General features: G+C 44.9%; 1 protein-coding gene across 8 annotated transcripts in view; it reads left to right on the top strand.

Moving 5' to 3' along the window:
- The window catches only part of ENOX1 (ecto-NOX disulfide-thiol exchanger 1), a 344,181-nt gene that overhangs the window by 155,188 nt on the left and 169,949 nt on the right, over nucleotides 1-19,044 (top strand). For 7 of the 8 annotated variants that reach the window (XM_081551076.1, XM_081551082.1, XM_081551081.1 and 4 more), the window contains 3 exons: nucleotides 838-1,011; nucleotides 2,248-2,454; nucleotides 6,323-6,556. In XM_081551076.1, the coding sequence (XP_081407202.1) occupies nucleotides 838-1,011; nucleotides 2,248-2,454; nucleotides 6,323-6,556 (615 nt within the window). The remainder of the gene's footprint in view (nucleotides 1-837; nucleotides 1,012-2,247; nucleotides 2,455-6,322; nucleotides 6,557-19,044) is intronic. The other variant, XM_081551077.1, reaches the window with a different exon arrangement.

The following is a 19,044-nucleotide window of genomic DNA, read 5'->3' as shown; positions in this document are numbered from 1 at the left end:
CGTGTGATTATCCAGTAGAACTGGGAAATGTATATAGCTAATTTTATGCCCACACATATCTAACCCATGGGCTTCCCAGGTGTCTCAGTGGTAAAGAACCCACCCACCAGTGCAGGAGCTGCAGGAGATGTGGCTTTGATCCCTGGGTCAGGAAGATTCCCTGGAGAAGGAAATGGCAACCCATTCCAGTATTCTTGCCTGGAGAATCCCATAGACAGAGGAGCCTTGTGGGCTATAGTCCATGGGATTGCAAAGAGTCGGATTCAACTGAGTATGCACATAATATATCCAACCCAGCTTTCGTGATTATAATCACTCTTTGTCTTTTATTTCCTGGTGGAAATAGGATAAGTTGGACCTGAATGCATCGTTATAAAGTATGCACATCTAAACTGAACTTTTCTTAAATCTAGGTCATTTGGATAAGAAGCCTCTTTGGATAAAACCAGGTTGACAGTTGGATTCACTGGGCACTTCAGTGTTAAATATATTCTCCCCACCTCCTGGGTCATAAGGCAGTCACATCTGCATTGGAAGTTAAGAAAGAGAAAATAGAGTTGACAGTAATAACTGAGCTCCCTGGTGCATGGTTTTGCAGTCTAATATGCTATCTTCTGTCCTGCTGTGTTAATATTTTAAATAACATATCTTCTTTTCCATGAAGCATTAAGTTCATCTTTACTCTTTACCTTTCTGTATTGCTATATTTATGCCAATGAGAAATTCCTAAAAAATGGAAAGCCTAAAGTCAAATCACCTTTGCAGGAAAACAGCAAAGTTACCACAAAAACTGATCTAAGATCCATCAGCCAAAATGATATCTTATGTACTTTACAGACTCAATCTGTGTACCAGGCTTTGATCCGGGCCTCAACATGATGACTGGGATCACCCCTATTAATCCAATGATACCAGGCCTGGGGCTGGTACCACCCCCACCGCCAACAGAAGTGGCTGTCGTCAAAGAAATAATCCACTGCAAAAGTTGTACTCTTTTCCCTCAAAATCCAAGTAAGTGGCATCTGTAAGAAGTATTTGATCATCAAGTTTTAATTTCTTTCTTTTTTCTTTTAATACAGTATTCATTTTCCAAATATGACTCAAAGTTCTCCCACTTCAGTACACAGAGCGAGGATCATGCTACAGAAGTCCTTTGTCTCTAGAACAGAACAAATCTGTGGGTCCCTGTGTCTTTCCAGGAGCTGAATCGACACTATGAAGGGCACACGTGTGATTGGGGATGTATAGCCAGCATTAAGAATCTTTTTTTTTTTTTGCGCGCAATGAAGTCTAGCATTTGCTGCAGATCAGAGTGTGAAATATGTGAACACTTCCATCCATCTTCACAAATGCAGGAGAGAACCTCTGAAATGCATTTTGCTAGATGGAAAACGAAATTAATTTGGCAGTTAGCAATTTTGGTGGGGGGAGCCCGCATCTGCGAGCTCCTGGGCCAGATTGCCTTCCCTTGAAGGAAACATACATTTGATGAAATGAATAGGCCAGTTTTTTTTTTTTTTAATTTAACTTCTGATACTAAGTTTATGGGCTTAAATAGCTGGAATTTTTTTTTTATTCATATTAATCAGTGTTGCCTTTTTAAAGTGGACCTTCTAGAAGATTGCTTTAGTAATCTACATATAAACTAGGTAAAATGTTGTGACAGCGTACATTTTATCTTTTTATACAGCCTCCCTCAAATCTGGGAGTTTGCTCATTTAAATGTGAATAATTTTTTTTGAAAGCGTATTTTTTTCAGGCCCGGTGTTTCCCAGCCAAGTAAGTACTCTGCCCGCTTTCAGGCTGTTTCCCGTTCTGCCTCGTCGCTCCATTATACCCCAGCAAGACAAAGCAGATAACCAGCCTCAGGTTTTCAGCATGTTGTCATTTCATCGTGCTTTGTACTTTGTGAAGGCTCCCCCCGGCCCCCGCCGGTTTTCTGGGCTTCTGTATTATGAAGGAGAAATGAAATTATGCTCACATTTGCTTTATCTCTGTTCGTGGACGGGCATAGCCACTCTGTAGAAAGGAGCGGAGAGTAACAGAGAGGTGGGAAGGAGGCAGGTACTGAAAACAGGACACCCTCATCCGTGTCTGTCACTCTAGACGTTCATCATCGCTCAGAATAGAGAAAGTTAGTCCGCGAGTGTGACTTTTGCCAGGTGAACCAGAGAAAAGAAAAAATAAATAAAGTAGAGCAAAAAGAAGTAAGAGGCAAAATGCCCTGTGTTTTGTTCTGATTCTCAGATCTTCCACCCCCCTCCACAAGAGAACGGCCTCCCGGCTGTAAGACTGTCTTTGTCGGAGGATTACCGGAAAACGCCACTGAGGAGATCATCCAAGAAGTCTTTGAGCAGTGTGGTGACATCACAGCGATTCGGAAGAGCAAGAAGAATTTCTGTCACATCCGCTTCTCCGAGGAGTTCATGGTTGATAAAGCCATTTACCTTTCTGGTACTTTGCATTACATAGGGGTTCCCCCCCCCCCCCCGCCCGGCGCTTTGGTGATGTTTTGTGATATTAACATGAGGGTATTCCCTTTGGCCTTAATGCGCAATAAAAGCGCTCACAGTTTGGGGCTGGAAAGGAGGAATTCTGCCTTTTCCCCCGGCTGCCAGAACCTCGAAGTCTATGAGCGCACCTCTGGGCTGCAGGCACGGTTTCCTACCATCCAGGCTTTAGGGATCCCATTGGCTTCCTAGTTAATGTCCTCAAGTGCTTATTAGCTGAGAAGCAATATTATGACTACCGAGGACCACTACTTTTATTAGATGTAATTTTCAGGAGGAATACAGGCCTCTCTCAGCATAATTTCAGTTTTTCGGAAGTGGTTCACTTTTAGACAGCAGGGCACCAGATTAATATCGGTGCCTTACAGGAGGTGATCCTGGCCCGAGGGGGAGGCCCAGCCTCCCTGCCCGTTTGCTCCTGCAGTTAGCCTGGCTGAGCCTGCCCCACCAGCCCTTCCTCTCTGGTGCCATTTACAGGAGGTTTTTGCAGATGTTGAAACTGGGAGTGAGGCTGCCTTCCATCGTGTGGGTGTTGAAGCAAGAGTATGTGTTCGCAGTGAATTTAAGGTTCTCCCTCCATTGCGAAAGAATTCGCAGACGAAGTGATAGGTACGAAGGGGCTTTATTTAGAGTGAAACACACTCCGCAGACAGAATGTAGGCCATCTCAGAAGGTGAGAGAGAGCCCTGAAATACGGCATGGTTAGTTTTTAGGAGCTGTTATTTTGTAGGCTAGTGAGTGGGAGGATTATTCCAACTATTTTAGGGAAGGGGTGGGGATTTCCCACTATTTTGGACCGCCCACTTTTTCACCTTTCATGGTTGGCCTCAGAATTGTCCCAATGCTAGTGGTGTGTCATTTAGCGTACACTAACGTATTACAGTGAGCATATGATAACGCTCGAGGTCTACTGGAAGCCAGTCTCCCGCCATCTGGGACCCACTTGGTTCTCACCAGTCTTTGTCATGCCCAGTGGCCACGTCATTCTTTCAGGGTTTGTGCCCTACTCCCTTCCCATCCCGTTTCATACAGAGCCTGTCAGCGAGGTCTTTGCCAAGTCTAAGAATCGCAGAGCATTCGAAGAACGTCTTTTTAGATTTAATCCACTGCTACTCCTTCCCTCTCTTTCTTCATCTGCACATCTCCGTCTGTCACTCTGCACACCACCTCCCTCCTCCTGAGGCAAAGCTAGTGAAGGAAGGTGAGAAAAGAATAGGAAAAAAAAAATCTGAACATTACTACCAGATTTTCTTAACTTCTGCAGTCAGCCCCTATGGCCATCAAATCCTCTTGCAGACCCCAGAAGCCTTGGGGTTATTCCAACACCGCAGAGATATCCCTGTGCTAAATAGTGACCTGGAGAACTTTAAAACCTTTATTCCAATAAAACCTGACAAACTGGGGCCAAAACCTAACAGTATTCCAAAATGGAGATAGAAGACAAAACATAGCAATATTTTACAGCATACATGTTTCTTGCAACTCTTGAGCTACAGCATCAGAGTAATCTATTAGACGACCAGGAATTCTGTTGAGTGCGTGGCACTGGGTTTCACATGCCTTGGGCAAGATAACCTCTCTCTGAGCCTCTGTTTTCTCATCTGCAAAACTGAGACAGTAACAGTGCTACCTCATCAGATTATTACAAGGAATAAATCCAAATAATGGATGTTAAGCACCTAGCAGACACATGCAACATGGGAGCCATTCAGTAAGTGGTTGTTTTTAACACAAATATCCTGATGATGATAAAGTACAACTGGTTTCTCAGGAGCCTTGCCCTGGGAATTCAGATTCTAATCACAGCTCTACTAATATAACTGTGACTTTATCCCACCTTATTAAATGAAGGGGTTAGAATAAATCAGAGGTGCTGTTCAACACCAACATAAGACATAGCACAATGTTTAGACCCAATCAGAAACCTCATAGTACATTGCCAGAAATGAACGGTTCCAAATTTAGGCACTTGAAAGTCCCAAATTTATGCCTTGATGCTATATATACTTTTTTCAAGCTCTGACCTGGGCCCCCGCCTGACTGCCCCTTGGCAGCAGAAGGAGCCCACAGCAAAGACCTTATCTCCAGCCTCCCTTGCCTGGGTGCAGCATCGTCCTGGAAAGATCTGAAAGGCTGATTGCGGGGGTGGGGGGTGAGGCAGACAGGCTTCCCCTCCCGCATGCAAGCTCTCCTGCAAGCCGGAGCCCAGCTGGTTGGCCTGTCTAATTTTAGGACCATGATCACATCTGAAGGCCAAGTTAAATTTAGACTCGGCCTCATCACAGGCTCTTTTAAGAGCCTTAATGATGGTGTTTGGGTGAAAGAGGGAGTGTTTTCTGGAACCAGAAATGTCTGAAAAGTGATGTTCTGGACCCAAGCAGGGGAAAGTTTCTTGGCCATTTGGGACAGCTGGCCAGCCTTAGGCCATTCTGCCTGCTCAGCTGTTAGGTATATATTACCATGGCCTGCTGGTTTGTTAAGTTCTCCACAGCCCACAACCAAAGATTTACTCTGCTTTAACATTAATACTGCTCCTCTGTGATCAGTATTGATAGGTATTGTTATGTCTTCCCATTTTGGGAGAATACCGTTTAAACTTGGAAGGGAGACAGTCATAACAGGAATCAGATGTAAGATCAGTTTCATGTTTGTAACTTTTCAAAGATATGAAGTGCCCTCCTGGGGAGGCACCAGGCTGTCTGGGATTTGGGGCTCAGTTTCAACCCCAGATACTAAGACGATCCACTGAAATCCACCACAAGAGCTTGAACGTCAGCGCCGTGCCGCCTGGCATCTCACAGCGGTGTCTCACGCACACAGTCCCCACACAGCAGAAGTGCTCCTTCTGTTCTCTCTTCTGGAGGCCCCCGACAGCCGGGACCCTGCTGGGACCTGAATTTATGTTTCTAAAGTCCCAAGCACCCCAAACTGAAGAGCAACCTCAAAGCCAAGCCTCCTCCATTTGAAGTTAGGCTGGCGGTCCGGTTGCAGTTCCGTGTGTGTTGGTATCTCAGATCAACTGCTGCTCATAATCTCTGTAAGTTATGTAGCTCACAGTATATCCCCCCAGAGACCTCTGGCCCCCCCCCTTTTTTTTTTGATCTAGCTCTGGTTTCTCACACTGGTTCCTGTAGCCTTCAGAGATTGTACACAAATAACTTGTGCAGTGCTGTGTGCCAGATGAGGTGCTGGAGGGCTGTAAGGAAGGCCTCTTGATTGAAGGTAAAATATTCTCCTGCGTGCCCCAGAGGATGCGTGGAAATAAAACAGCATTGCCAAATTGCCATGGTAATTGTGGCTTTTACAGCTGCCGAGAGAGAATGGAGTGGTGGCATTTTTTAGGAGAATGAAGTGATAGTCTGTGAGTGAGGTGTGGTAGAATCTACTACGTAGACCTTCTTAAATATCATAGATATTCTTTATTTACTCACACTCCACCGCTTTCTGAAAAGAATGTAAGCAAGCTTATGGGGCGGAGTTACAGGACATTGAAAATAGAAAACTGAGGCCATAAAAAGCAGAGGGGGATAAGAAAGAAAGCTCCCTGCTCCATTGGTAACACTGGCTTGGAGATCACCCCCCAGCGGAGCATTTAGCTGCCCATCTATAACAGGTGTACCCTGGCCCCTTCCACATTGCGGAGGAGGGGGGGGGGGCTTCCCAACTCCCCTGGGAAGGATGTCCTTCCTAAGGGGAAAAAGAGGTCAGCGAGAGCTCCCAGGCCCACCTTGATGGCCTGGACCCGACTGTCGACAGTGGCATGGGACCATGTCGTGACCCTGTGATGTGACCAGACTCCCCGTTGGTTTCAGGTTACCGGATGCGCTTAGGGTCTAGCACGGACAAAAAGGATTCGGGCCGCCTGCATGTGGACTTCGCCCAGGCGCGGGACGACTTCTATGAGTGGGAGTGCAAGCAGCGGATGCGCGCCCGCGAGGAGCGCCACCGGCGCAAGCTGGAGGAGGACCGCCTGCGGCCGCCCTCGCCACCACCCATCATGCACTACTCGGAGCACGAGGCCGCCCTGCTGGCCGAGAAGCTCAAAGGTAGGAGCCTGGCGCTGGCTTCCTCAGCGTCCACGCCGGCCAGCGCCCTCCCCAGGCACCAACGCCCGGGTGTCTCTCCTGGCCCTTTGCATCCTGATCTCATAGAACTGGCGTCACCTCCCTGGGCTTCCGGCCCTCGCCCCTGAGTTCTCCCTGATTTGGTGCGTTCATCACTCAACAAAATCCATGCAAAGACCGGCAGAAGAGCGCCTGTACTAACTGCAAAGCAGGTTACCGCGTTCCCACCCATGTTGAATGAGTCCGTGTCTCCTCCTGTGGGGCCAGGTGGTCCCGGGGCTCCCGCTGATCTGTAGGATCTGCACTTCTACTGGGCTCTTAACCAAGCTTCCCCAAAGGCTCATCGGAAGCCAAGCTGGGACCCGTGCAGGACAGAAGAGAAATGTAGAAGAGCACCCCTGACTTCAGAGCCGGAGTGGAAGGGACCCTCCTAACACCTGCAGAAGAATGAGGTCTAGAAGTGAGAGCGTTTCATTTCTTTGAATGTTTGCTGTGCTCCTCTCCAGGGTTTGAGACCCTGGGAGATCCAGACAGACAGACAGGGGCTTTAGTACATGCGGCAGTGAACCACAGATGACTGGGGAGGGTACAGATTTTGAAGTTAGGGTGACGTGTGTGTGAGTTCTGCTTCCTTCTTGATCAGAGTTGTTGACCCCAGCAACGTGGGTGCATTGTACAGGCAAGTGACGGTCAAACCTGCTCAATTATCAGGCATGTCAGGTTTTAAAGAGAGAACACAGGTCATGGTCGCTGGCCACACACAAGTGTCTACAAGGAAACGCGCTCTGACAAAGCCAGTGACACAGTGGTCCATCAGTATATGAACAGCATGCTTGGGAACTCAGGGACACGTGTGCGTGATGTTGAGGAAGGTGTCAAGAAAGTTTTCCCAGAGGAGGCAGAGCTTGAACCTTGCAGGAGAAACAAGAATTTTTTTTCCCCCCCAGGAGAAGAAAGGGCCCAAAGATACTCTTGTCAGAGGCGGGAGCCCTAGGAGTAAGGACACAAGACAGCAGAGGGGAATTGGGCACAAAAGGAGAGAGACACGTTGCCTCCTCTAGGGGACGTGAGAGCCTCTTGGGGGGAAATTTACAGGCGTGAAGGTGATGCTGGGAACGCAGTGTGGGGCCAGACGGTGGAGCCCCGAGGGCTGCTGCTGGATATGGGGTTTATTCCATAAACAGTGCAGAAGTCACGAAGGACTCTTAGGAGAGGAGAGATGTGATTTATCCTTGGGAGTGTTTTAGAGCCTAGCTGCCAGTGTTGAAAGTGGATTGTGTGCTTTCAGTAAAGGAAACATGAAAAGCTACCCCAGACCTATTTTTGGAAGATAAAAAGTTGACATTCTGTTGTGTTTTTTTTTAAGAATTTTAAAAAATCATTTATTTATTTATTCTTTTTTTTTTTTTTTTTTTTTGCTCCCCTGAGTCTTTGTCGCCGCGTGTGGGCTCTCTCTACTCGTGGTGAGGGGTCGCTACTCTGCACTTGCCGTGTGCAGCCTTCTCGCTGCCGTGGTTTCTCTTGTTGCAGAGCACAGGCTCGAAGGTGGGCTTAGTTGACCCACAGCATGTGGAATCTTCCCGGATCAGAGATTGAACGCATGTCCCTTGCATTGACAGGTAGATTCTTAACCACTGGGCCACCAGGGAAGTCCTAAAACAGAATTAAAAAAAAAAGACCTCTGCTTCTAGTTTTCATCCTCACCTCTGGCCTTGGGGACCCTTAATCAGATGTAGCTGCCACTGAAATGCTCCTCTGAAACTGTGGACTTGAAAAATTTTTTAAAAAACGCACCTCGTGAGAGCCATGGGTTGAGTTTATTCAGTGTCTTACTGAAGACTACAGCTCAGAAGACAGCCTCTCAGATGGCTCTGAGGAGCTTTGCCAGAGTTACAGGCAAAAGAGGAAGCATATGCACGATTTTGGTGAAGGGGGTACCTGCCACCAAGCACGCATCTCAGTAGAAGGTTGCTGCTAGTCACGAGGAACAGACATCTTGGTAAATGGTTTTAGTACTTTTCTCCGTGAGGGACAAGGCAAGAATCTGGGCTCATGAAACTTCCTCCCCAAGATATCTGCCTATCTGGAGATCCATTCTGCTGGTTTTCCCAGAGCACAGAGTGCCACATGCCTAATCCCTGCTCTGAATTCCTTTCGGGCTGTGTTGAAAGTCAGCAGCTACGGTGGCCAATGACTTAGTCCTCGTGGAACCTTCTGTAGTTGACATACCCGTGGAGTCCCTCTTGCTGATGCCCCTTGGCACGTGCTCTGCCTCTCCACACAGGCGAGCCCTGCCATCATGAATGCATAGGCTGTGGCTGTCCCTTTAATAAAAAGCATATAAAATGCAAATATAGACACCCTTTCGCTTTTCTATTCAGGCCAGAACCATAAGGAGTGGGCAGAGTGAGAAAGAGCACCCTCCTCAAGCAGGAATGTTGATCTTGGAACAAATAATTTTTCCTTCGCTATCCAGCACGTTCTCTCCCTGTAGCTCAGACAGTGAAGAATCTGCCTGCAACATAGGAGATCTGGGTTTGATCCCTGGGTCGGGAAGATCCCCTGGGGAAGGGCATGGCAACCCACTCCAGTTTTCTTGCCTGGAGAATCCCATGGACAGAGGAGCCTGGCAGGCTACAGTCCCTGGGGCCTCAAAGAGTTGGACACGACTGAGCAACTAACACTGCTGTCTCTAGCACATTGTGTAGTATCAGCTAAACGTACTACATCAGCTATACTGCATTCTATCGTGTCCACACCAAGAAGTGACGGGAATGTGCACCCTGGTGCTGTGACCCCATGGAGGAATTTCAGGAAAGTTTGGCATCTGCATTAACGTTCTTTTTAAGAAGCCAGCGCCAGAGTGTCTGCACATACAAGCCACATAGCGTGGCCTTTCCTGTAAGAGGATAGCAGACTGGGGTGTCCGTTTGGTAAAGTCATTTACAAACCCTGCCATTTCAAAAATATATATTTATATAGAAGAGCATAATATGCAGAATTGAGAAGCAGCACCTTTGCCAAGTACTGTGTGATCCCTTGAGGAGAGAACAGATTGGAAATTTTAATAGATGACAGTTACAGTAGAGTGAGCTAGCCCAGGCGCCATCTTAGGCAGCAGTGAGGTGGTATCAAGCTTGACAGCTTCAACCAGAGCACAGAGTTTGGAACATAAACAGCATCTAATTGCTTAGGAAATTGGCTGCCTCAGAGAGGAAATCCACTCCGTGCTCCTTGTAACACTGCAAAGCCAGACAGGAGGAGCCAAGGAAACTGTTTCCCTGAAGATGATTTTCCTTGATATGGGGATATAAAATGCCATCAAGACCTCAGGTAAAATAAGCCTGGGTCAGAAAGGAAATGGAAATGCAATCTGAAAATACCTAATTGGATTTGATTTTTTTTTCCTCCCGCGAGAAATCTTGCTATCTCAGGTTTATTACAAGCATTTTTTCCCCCTCTTTTATATCATACTTGTTTATCCTTACAATTTTCTTGTGGAAAATCAGCTTTATCCAGCAAAATCTGTACTAGCTGAATCTTTTTTTTTAGAAGCTTTTATTTTGTATTGAGATACAGCTGATCAACAAACAATGTTGTGGTCATTTCAGGGGACCAGCAAAGGGACTCAGCCATACCTATACATGTATCCATTTCCCCCCCAGATTTCCCTCCCATTCAGGCTGCCAAGTAACAGTAGAGTTCCCAGTGCTATGCACTAGGTCCTTGTTGGTTTTCCATTTTAAATAAAGCAGTGTGTACATGTCCATCCCAAACTCCCTAACTATCCCTTCCCCTCATCCTTCCCCTCTGGCTAAGTCTTTGTTATGACCCACAAGGCCCTCCATGTCCTGCCCAGTGTTAAAACTATGCTTAATAGTAGATGCTCAGTAAGTTATTTCATTTCTCTCTTCCTTCGCTGTTTGGAGCATAGGAGCTTGTTGCATTTCTGGCTGCAATGCCAGGAATGAAAGCATGAGGAGGTGTGCCATGCCGTCGACCCTCATTGATTCACGCCACTCGTACCCCTGAGCTCTCTGCTGTATCCCTGACACTGTAAGGCCAGGGGAACACAAAGCCCCCGCATTACAGAGTTTACGTTTAGTTTCGGTTTACTTGAGTGATCCAGGCAGTTACAAAGCACTTCCCACTGTTCTAGGATGAGAGAGGGCCAGCCTTCTGGGACCAGGTAGCCCCGATCCAACGGCCCCCGGGCCTTCTGGGGTGTAGTGTCTAAGGTACCAAGCGCCCAACGTCTGTTAGGGTTAATGCAGATTCTGAAAAAAATTAGTGGGCGCCCCGCAGATTAAATAGACATTGTTCTGAGACGATTCCACTTAATGAAGCCTGACGGGAAGGTAACTTCTCACAGGTACAGAGTTTATAGCACAGCTTTGAGAAGGTAAGAAGGGGCTCGATACCAGCATAATTGCACTTTACTGGAAGCAGTAGCACCCAGCAGACGAGATAATGAATTTCTGCCTTTCTAAGACAGACCATCCACCCCTGGAGGAGCCTCGTGTTTGGACTGTGGAAGGAAGAGATTGATTAGACAGTGAGGAGAGATGATTTCCTGATTCATGGGGGGATTTCTCCTGGCAAGAGCATTTCAAAGTTTTTGTGTACTTTTCCCCCTTTTAGAAAGCTTCGCATAATCGTTCACCATGTGATGAGAGGAAGGGTTTCTTTCGGCCTCGGGTGAAGTTTTGACAAAGCTTTGCAAGCAGTGTCCTTGGGACTCCCCGATGTGTCATCCAGGATACAGTCTTCCTGGGATCAACATTCCTAATTTCCGAGTACTTGTCTCTGATTTGCATATGGAATAGCCCCGAATCAGCCTACCAGAGGGAGAGAGGGTAGAAGAGGTTGCCAGTGTCTTACTAAGATGGTTGTTAACATTTATGGTTCTAAGAAAGTAAAAATCAATAATGCTGTGAGCCAAGTGGAAGTTCCATTAGCTGAAAGCCAGACTTCCTTCTCAGGACACAGGAGATGCAAAGCATGGGAGCCTGTTTAGAATCACTTCTTCGGGCATTAGTGACCTTCACAAAGGTGAGATGGGCCGTTTCATCTGTTCACATGTTGCCTGATCCAAAAGCAGGAATAATCAGTGCATATTCATGAGCTAAATCGGAGAGATTGTCTGTGTGTGTGTGTGTGTGTGTGTGTGTGAGTGAGTGAGCTTGTAGGGTAGGGTTGTTGTGGTTATTTAGTCACTAAAGTGTGTCCGACTCTTTGCAACCCCATGAACTATGGCCCACCAGGCTCCTCTGTCCATGGAATTCTCCAGGCAAGAATACTGGAGTGGGTTGCCATTTCCCTCCTCCAAGGGATCTTCTGAACCCAGGGATCGAACCTGTGTCTCCTGCATTGCAGACAGATTCTTTACCGCTGAGCCACCAGGGTGCTAGGTAGGGTAGGGGCGGGGAAAGTATTAATCATTTCTGTAGCTTTTCATGCTATCCGTGATCTGAAGGGTAGGTAAGGTACCACCCCTTTTGATGGTTAATTGAGCAGCCAGAGATGGAGCTTTGTTTTGCGATGTCCATGTTTTAGGAGCACATACTAAAACTTCGGGAATGCTGTAGTAGTAGTGCCATCCTGAAATTTCCATTCTGCCTGGATCAATATGCACACTGTAAGTTATTTCTACCTATCAAGCCAGAAACCAGGGACAATTTTATAGACACGTCATTCAGTATGTTTGTGAGTCTGTCCATCCCCATTTCTTTGAAAAGCGTTGTAGAATGTCTTACTTTTTTCCTCTCATTCTTGAGACATTTTGTTCAAATGTGAACTCTGCCTTCCTATCATTCCTTTCTGGACCCGCCAGAAATCAGGTTCCACTAACGCATTTCAGTTTTCGTATTCAGGGTTCATTGTCTTGGCTGTTGTCCTGCCTCTATATATATACGTAATTTATTTATTTATTTTAATTGAAGGATGATCACTTTACAGTATTGTGATGGTTTTTGCCATACATCAGTGTGAATCAACCACAGGTATACTCGTGCCCATCCCCCCATCCTGAACCCACCCTCCCTTCCCACTTCATCCCTCTGGGTAGTCCCAGAGCCCCGGCTGTGTGTGCCCTGCTTCATGCATCGAACTTGCACTGGTCATCTGCTTTACATATGGTAATATACATATGTCAATGCTGTTCTCTCAAGTCCTCCCACCCTTGCCTTCTGAAGCTCAGGGCCAGATCTCCTCTGCCCACAAAGGGGGAGAAGCAACTCCTTCCCAGTTTGATTCCTTTTCCCCTTCATTGTCTGCACATCCATTTGATTAAAGGTCACCGAGTGCCCACCTGTTGGGTCCTGGGCTCTGTGCCCTGCCTGGGGTTTCAGATATGACGATGGCATGGGCCCTGCCTTCGAGGAGCTTGCAGTCAGTGGTTGCTCAAGGATGCTGTGACAATGGAATCATGACTGTCTTACAAATATGAAATGAACATATGTCATTGATTTTATTTAAGTCATTAATTAATGAGAGAACGAGTAAGATGTTAAAACTGGTTCAAAAGAGAGTTTGCTTTGTACAGACTTATATTTTCTTTTGGACAAAAATTCGTTTACATTATTACAGAGAAGAATTATTTGCATTGTTATTAGTTTTCACAATTTATGTCATGTCCCTAAAGCATGGTAAAATAGCCTAGTCAATGACAGTTTGAGATTCACACCCCTGTAAAACGAGAAAATCCCAGAGGGTCCTCTAGTCCAGCATTGCATCGAAAGAATCTGCTGTCCTCTCAGTGCCCATTTCCAAGACTTTGACTTATTTTTCACATTTGTTTTCTGGCATAAAGGATGACTGATGTTTAAGCTACTGTTCTTTGAGTGGGAGTGGAGGGTTTGCGGACAGAGATTCACAGATCTCGTGGGAATCACATGAAAGCCTTTCAATATTCTCCACTTTCTCAGATACCCCTTTCCATTTCCTGTTATCATGATCTTTTTAAGTTAGATGAGCTCCTAACCAGTTTCCCTGGCTTTTGTTGAGCGATTTCCTCCAGGTCTTCTCCAGTTTCAATGTGCATACCAAACACTGGGATGAGGGTACAGATTGTGAGTCAGGAGGCCTGGGTAAGGGTGAGACTGCATTTTCAGCAAGCCCCAAAATGAGGCTCATGCTTATGGTCTTTGAATAGGAAAGATATATCCCCGTATGTGAGCTTCCCAGGTGGCGCTAGTGGTAAAGAACCCACCTGCCAGTGCAGGAAACATAGCTGATCCCTGGGTCCGAAAGATCCCCTTGAAGAGGACATGGCAACCCACTCCTGGAGTATGCGTGCCTGGAGAATCCCGTGGATAGAGGAGCCTGGTGGGCTACAGTCCATAGGGTCACAAAGAGTCAGACACGACTGAAGCAACTTAGAATGCATACATGTGTCCCATATGCAATTTTTAAAATGCCTACTGCGTGCCTCATGCTGAATAAACATGAGAAAGAGGGATAGGGAGAGAGGTTAACAAATTCTGAAGTAAGTAGAAATAAAATGAAATGGGTATGGATTCAGGTAGCGACACTGAAGTGTGACCATCATTATAATATTCTTTAGTCCTCACAAAGCTAAATCATTCCCTTCCCAGAATTATAAAGCTAAATACAGGGTTAAATGCAAAGGTTACTACTTTTCCAGAATTAAAAAAAAAAAAAAACTTTCAAAAGATTTTAAATCATTGGATAAGCTGGTTAGCTTACTGTGGAAGACTTTTGTGTAATTTTCTGAGATCACTCTTAACTTTTATTGCTAATGGAAATAACCTCAGAGGCCTGAAGGATAAAAGGACCAGTCAGCCTAAATGCTATGAGAACATTTATCTCTGGTAGACAACATGAAAATACTCTTCAACATGAAATTAAAATGTTTATTATCAACTCTTGACCATTGGACTTGATGTAACTTTCCAGTACTAATGCACTGCAAATCTATTAGACATAGAGTGTAATGAAATAAACTACAAAGGGAAAAACTCAGAGTGAGCAGAAGGTTGAAATATGTCTTGGAAATTTTCTTCTCATCTTGACCCCTCAGAGCTTGGAGGGCTAGTTGGTACATGAACCTACAATTACTGTACAGAATGACTAATGTTTTAATAGCAGGATATGTAAGGAATTGTGGGAACATAACAAAGGGACCCTTGATTCATGTTAGGGTTACAGAAAAGCTTCCTTTATGAAAGGCACTTAGGCTGACTCTTGAGGGAAGCAGACCAGTTAGCTGGGTCGACCAGGATCTCCAGGGACCCTAGGAAGAGTGCACAGCACATGCAGAATTAGGGAGGCAAGGGCAGGGTGCTTAACTCATTATTAACTGGGTTTTTTTTTGCAGAAACTAATATCTGAGGCTGGCTATTTTTATTTTGACCAGCCAAAAAATAATTCTGTTACTTTATGAACACTTTGCGAGTTATTATATGCAATAGTTACACCTGGCACACCTGTGTTGTCTTCTAATTTTCATGAAATGTCTTCAATCCACTCTTCTGTAGAAGCAAAGGAACATTCCGGCACTGTGAGTTTCATTTTCACTTTCTGTGTCAGAATCAATCAGTAAGGTTTTTTTGTCTTTTTGTTGTTCTAATATTCACATTGTCTGAATCAGAACTATATTCTGAACTGGCATCTTCTAAAACACTAGTATATATGTCCCTCGGACAATCAGAAAGTATCTGCATAAGATTCACTGAAAAATTCTTTTTCACTCAAAGTTTTGCAATGCGTCATTTTTGAAAACTTTACATTTATAATATACACAAGGCTGAAACAGAAACCTAATGAAGCAAAATGTGAAAGATAATGACAATCATAATTTGTACAATGAACCCTTGATCAGTTTTAAGCTCTAACAACATCACCCAGTGATGTTCATTGTATCACTCTCTGAAAACGTATTGATAAGTGTCCAGTCAATACTGTTCAGGTAACAAAAGAGACATTAATACATCTCTGGTCAGTACTGTGTTAACAAAGAGGAGCATGACAAAGGAACAGCAAATGGACTGAAAGGGGAAATGCCAGTCAAGGGAGGCCATGGAAGAAATAATTGCAGTAACCCAGGTGTGACATTGCGAGGTCCCCGATTAGGAAACTTTGGGAAATTTTTAGTGAGCAAATAAATGGTCCATGTGAAAGTGAAAGTCGCTCAGTTGTGTCTGACTCTTTGCAACCCCATGGGCAGTAGCCCACCAGGCTCCTCTGTCATGGAATTCTCCAGGCAAGAACACTGGAGTGGGTAGCCATTCCCTTCTCCAGGGAATCTTCCTGACCCAGGGATTAAACCCAGGTCTTGTGCGTTGGAGGCAGATTCTTTACCGTCTTAGCCACCAGGGAAGCCCAGATGGTCCATAGTCACTCCACAGTATGCACACTTTCCCAGTTCTTAGTGTGAAGAAGATGTGTCTGAACATTCTGTTTTCTAAAGGGTACCCACGTTCAGAGCTAAGCCCAAGCATGTTCACAAAAAGTATTTGGAATTTTTCTGATTGCATCTTGGATGTGATTTTTATGAGCCATGTTAATTTCTTTCCACTTGAATAGCTTTAATAGCGCTGCAATCTATGTCCTGTTTAAATTAGTTTATAGTGTTTTCTGTTTTCTTAGTGATCTTTCCCCTGAAGGCAGAATTGAATTTTCATTTGGATATTGAAAATGACCACTCCCAACACACTCATGTAGCCATTCAGAGGGAGCTGCCGACTTAGTCTTAATTAATATGAATTCACTTCTTACATGGCAACAAATACTAACTAGACTTAACCAGTCACATGCTAACTAATGTTTTCATGGTTGATTTAAATGTAGTGCATCAGTCATCCATGAGCCTGCCACAGAAAGTTCAGAAATGATGAAACTGGAAGTTTTCAAAACTATATACTAAGCCATGTGTACATATGTATATGATATACACAATATATAATGTGTATTTTATTTTATTCATATATATTGAGAAAATGGAATTCTGCCTGCTATTACTTGTTATGATATTAGCAAGCCTCTTGCCTACTTACTTTTTCACTGCTTTTTCATTGTGTATTTTTAATTGCTTAATCCTAAAATTGCTATCTCTCTTTCTGAAAACTATGTATTAACTATAATCTGCTGGTGAACTTATGCTTTAGGTCTAAGAGTGAAGAACAATAAAATTTGGCTTTTAGATCAGTTGAGCAAACATCTGTTTTTAAAATTTAAGTGTGTTCTTCCTGACAATAAGTTAAGGTATTTATGATCTGTGTAACCACAGCAAGAGAAGAAAACTTGTGCCCATTCACGGGTGAAAGGAAGATGGGACCCCATTGTTTGTGCGTGCTCTTTCTCTCTCTGTGTCTCTCTCTTGGAAGCCCCATAACAAAAACATTTAGGATTTTTCTTTGTGTTACACAGAGATGAAAAAGTCACAGCAAAGGGGGAAAATGGTCCATGAAGCCAAGAGTTCCCTTTTCCGTTGTTATCTTTTAAGAAGGGGGGGAAGGATTTCTTACAAGCATTAAGTAGATTTCTGCTGTCTTTTAGGAGGCCTATTCTCCTCACATACATAGGCAGGGAGAGAGGCAGAGAGTGGAGGGAGGCGGAATTTATTCTGACCGTAAGTGTCGCGGTGAGGCTCCCACAAGCATCATGCTGAATTATGGGCCTCTCCTCGGGCTGAACACGTTGTTAAGTTGTGTGATGGACTCTGTCCTGTACAAGCCCACTCCAGTCCATGAAATGAGATAAGAAACTCGTGCAGCTGGAGTTCACTGAGGGTTGAACTCAGACTGAAATCTCAGAGTGAACAAAACTGTGTGGGCCAGCTATGACAGTGACCACAGGCACACGCTCGCTCAGCGGCAGATTGAAATTGGCAAGGAAACCTGAGTCCTTCCTGTGCAGGCTGCCCCGTGGGCCTTCCCCAGGCCAGTTATCTCCTCGGATCAGAGCATGAGGGCCCCAGGGGCAGGTTTGCTCAGGAATAAAGCTGTGATCCCCAAGCCTAGACAGGCACCACCTGGGCAGGAGAGGACTGGAGATGGTGGCCCATCAGCAGTGCCATTTCCAGCCTAGAGAAGGCAGAACCCGCTCCAGGGGCCCGGGTCAGGCTGGCCTACCTGCGTACAGTTCGTACTTCCTGGGCAGGCAGCAGCCACAGCTGTGAAATCGTGCCCCGGTCTGGGAGGGGATGCCTGAGAGAAAAGGGATCAAGGGTATTTCTGTAGCGCTCTGCCAAACTCAGAAAGCACTCTGCAAATGCAGGCTTCGTATGGGGTGTGAAATACTAACAGTGGTTGACTAGAAAACATCTGGGTAGCAAAATAAGATTCCTGTACTAAATATGAATCACCCTCTATCGGTTCATTTGGAGTGTGTGTGCATAGATATATGTATGTATGTGTGTGTGTGAATATGGATGTGTGTGTATGTATATATGACCAATATATAATATATAGACAGTAATACACACACACACACAGTGTATCAGGGTGTTTCTGGGGTTCCTCTAGTGGGAGGAGCACAGTAACTGCTCTGTATTTGTCAGATAAATGACTAAGGATCTGAATCTTTTAGTCTGATTTTCCTCCTCATTTTTAGAACCCAGACTCGACTCAGTTTACTTGGAAAATGTAGGATAGTTTTGTTTTCTTTATTTTTACAATAATTCTTAATTGAAGTATAATTAATTTATAATGTGTTCATTTCTAGGATATTTTTCATAAATTATGTTTTTAGAGGGTAGAAAAATACAAAAATGAAAGACTCCCCAAGTTTAGAAAACAAGCCCAGTGCTTTCAGCAGTCGGATTTATTTATGTTGTAATAACTGACATACACCTTCCGGTTCCAATTAATCACCTCCAAACTTGCTTTTTTCCCACCTCTAAGCCGTATAGCAGAGATCTGCTCCAGTAACTGTTTGCAAACAGGCAAGTCTATTTGCTTTCTTTTGAAATGAACTTTCTCACTTACTTACAGGTGGAACCTCCTGTCCCCTGCTCCACCCCCATACTCCTAAATCAAGTTCAGATGGATTTCTAGCAGCCTTCCCCAACACACACACTGACCCCCGCACCCCCCAGGAACAGGTTCTCTTTTGTTGAAAGCATGGAAATAGTCTAGTTTTCACCATAATCAAATATGTTATAGTAAACCTAAGTGAAATTGGTTTTGAACTGCAGCAGAACAAGAATTGACCTATTGCTACTACTACCTTGGGAACAATATGTTACATCATGACTACTTTTAAAAGTAATTTCACCCATCTCTCCACATCCTGACCATAACTCAGCAGATTCTAAGTCAGAAAACTGATATTGCTGTATGCCGTTACCAATAAAAGAATAAGGAAATGAACTGGAGGCCAAACAGGTAACAGTTTTTTAAGCCAGTCTTGAGAAAGAGAAATCTGGGTTTGGTGGAAGAATGCAGTTGTGTCGTATTTCAAAGGATCCCCAGAAGAGATCTTCTAAAACTGAGCTCACCAAGTTGGTA

The sequence above is a fragment of the Giraffa tippelskirchi genome, chromosome 12, assembly GCF_054371585.1.
Source record: "Giraffa tippelskirchi isolate mGirTip1 chromosome 12, T2T-mGirTip1v1.2.pri, whole genome shotgun sequence".
NCBI classification, from domain to species: Eukaryota; Metazoa; Chordata; class Mammalia; order Artiodactyla; family Giraffidae; genus Giraffa; species Giraffa tippelskirchi.
This window is presented reverse-complemented; position numbering and strand designations above follow the sequence as displayed.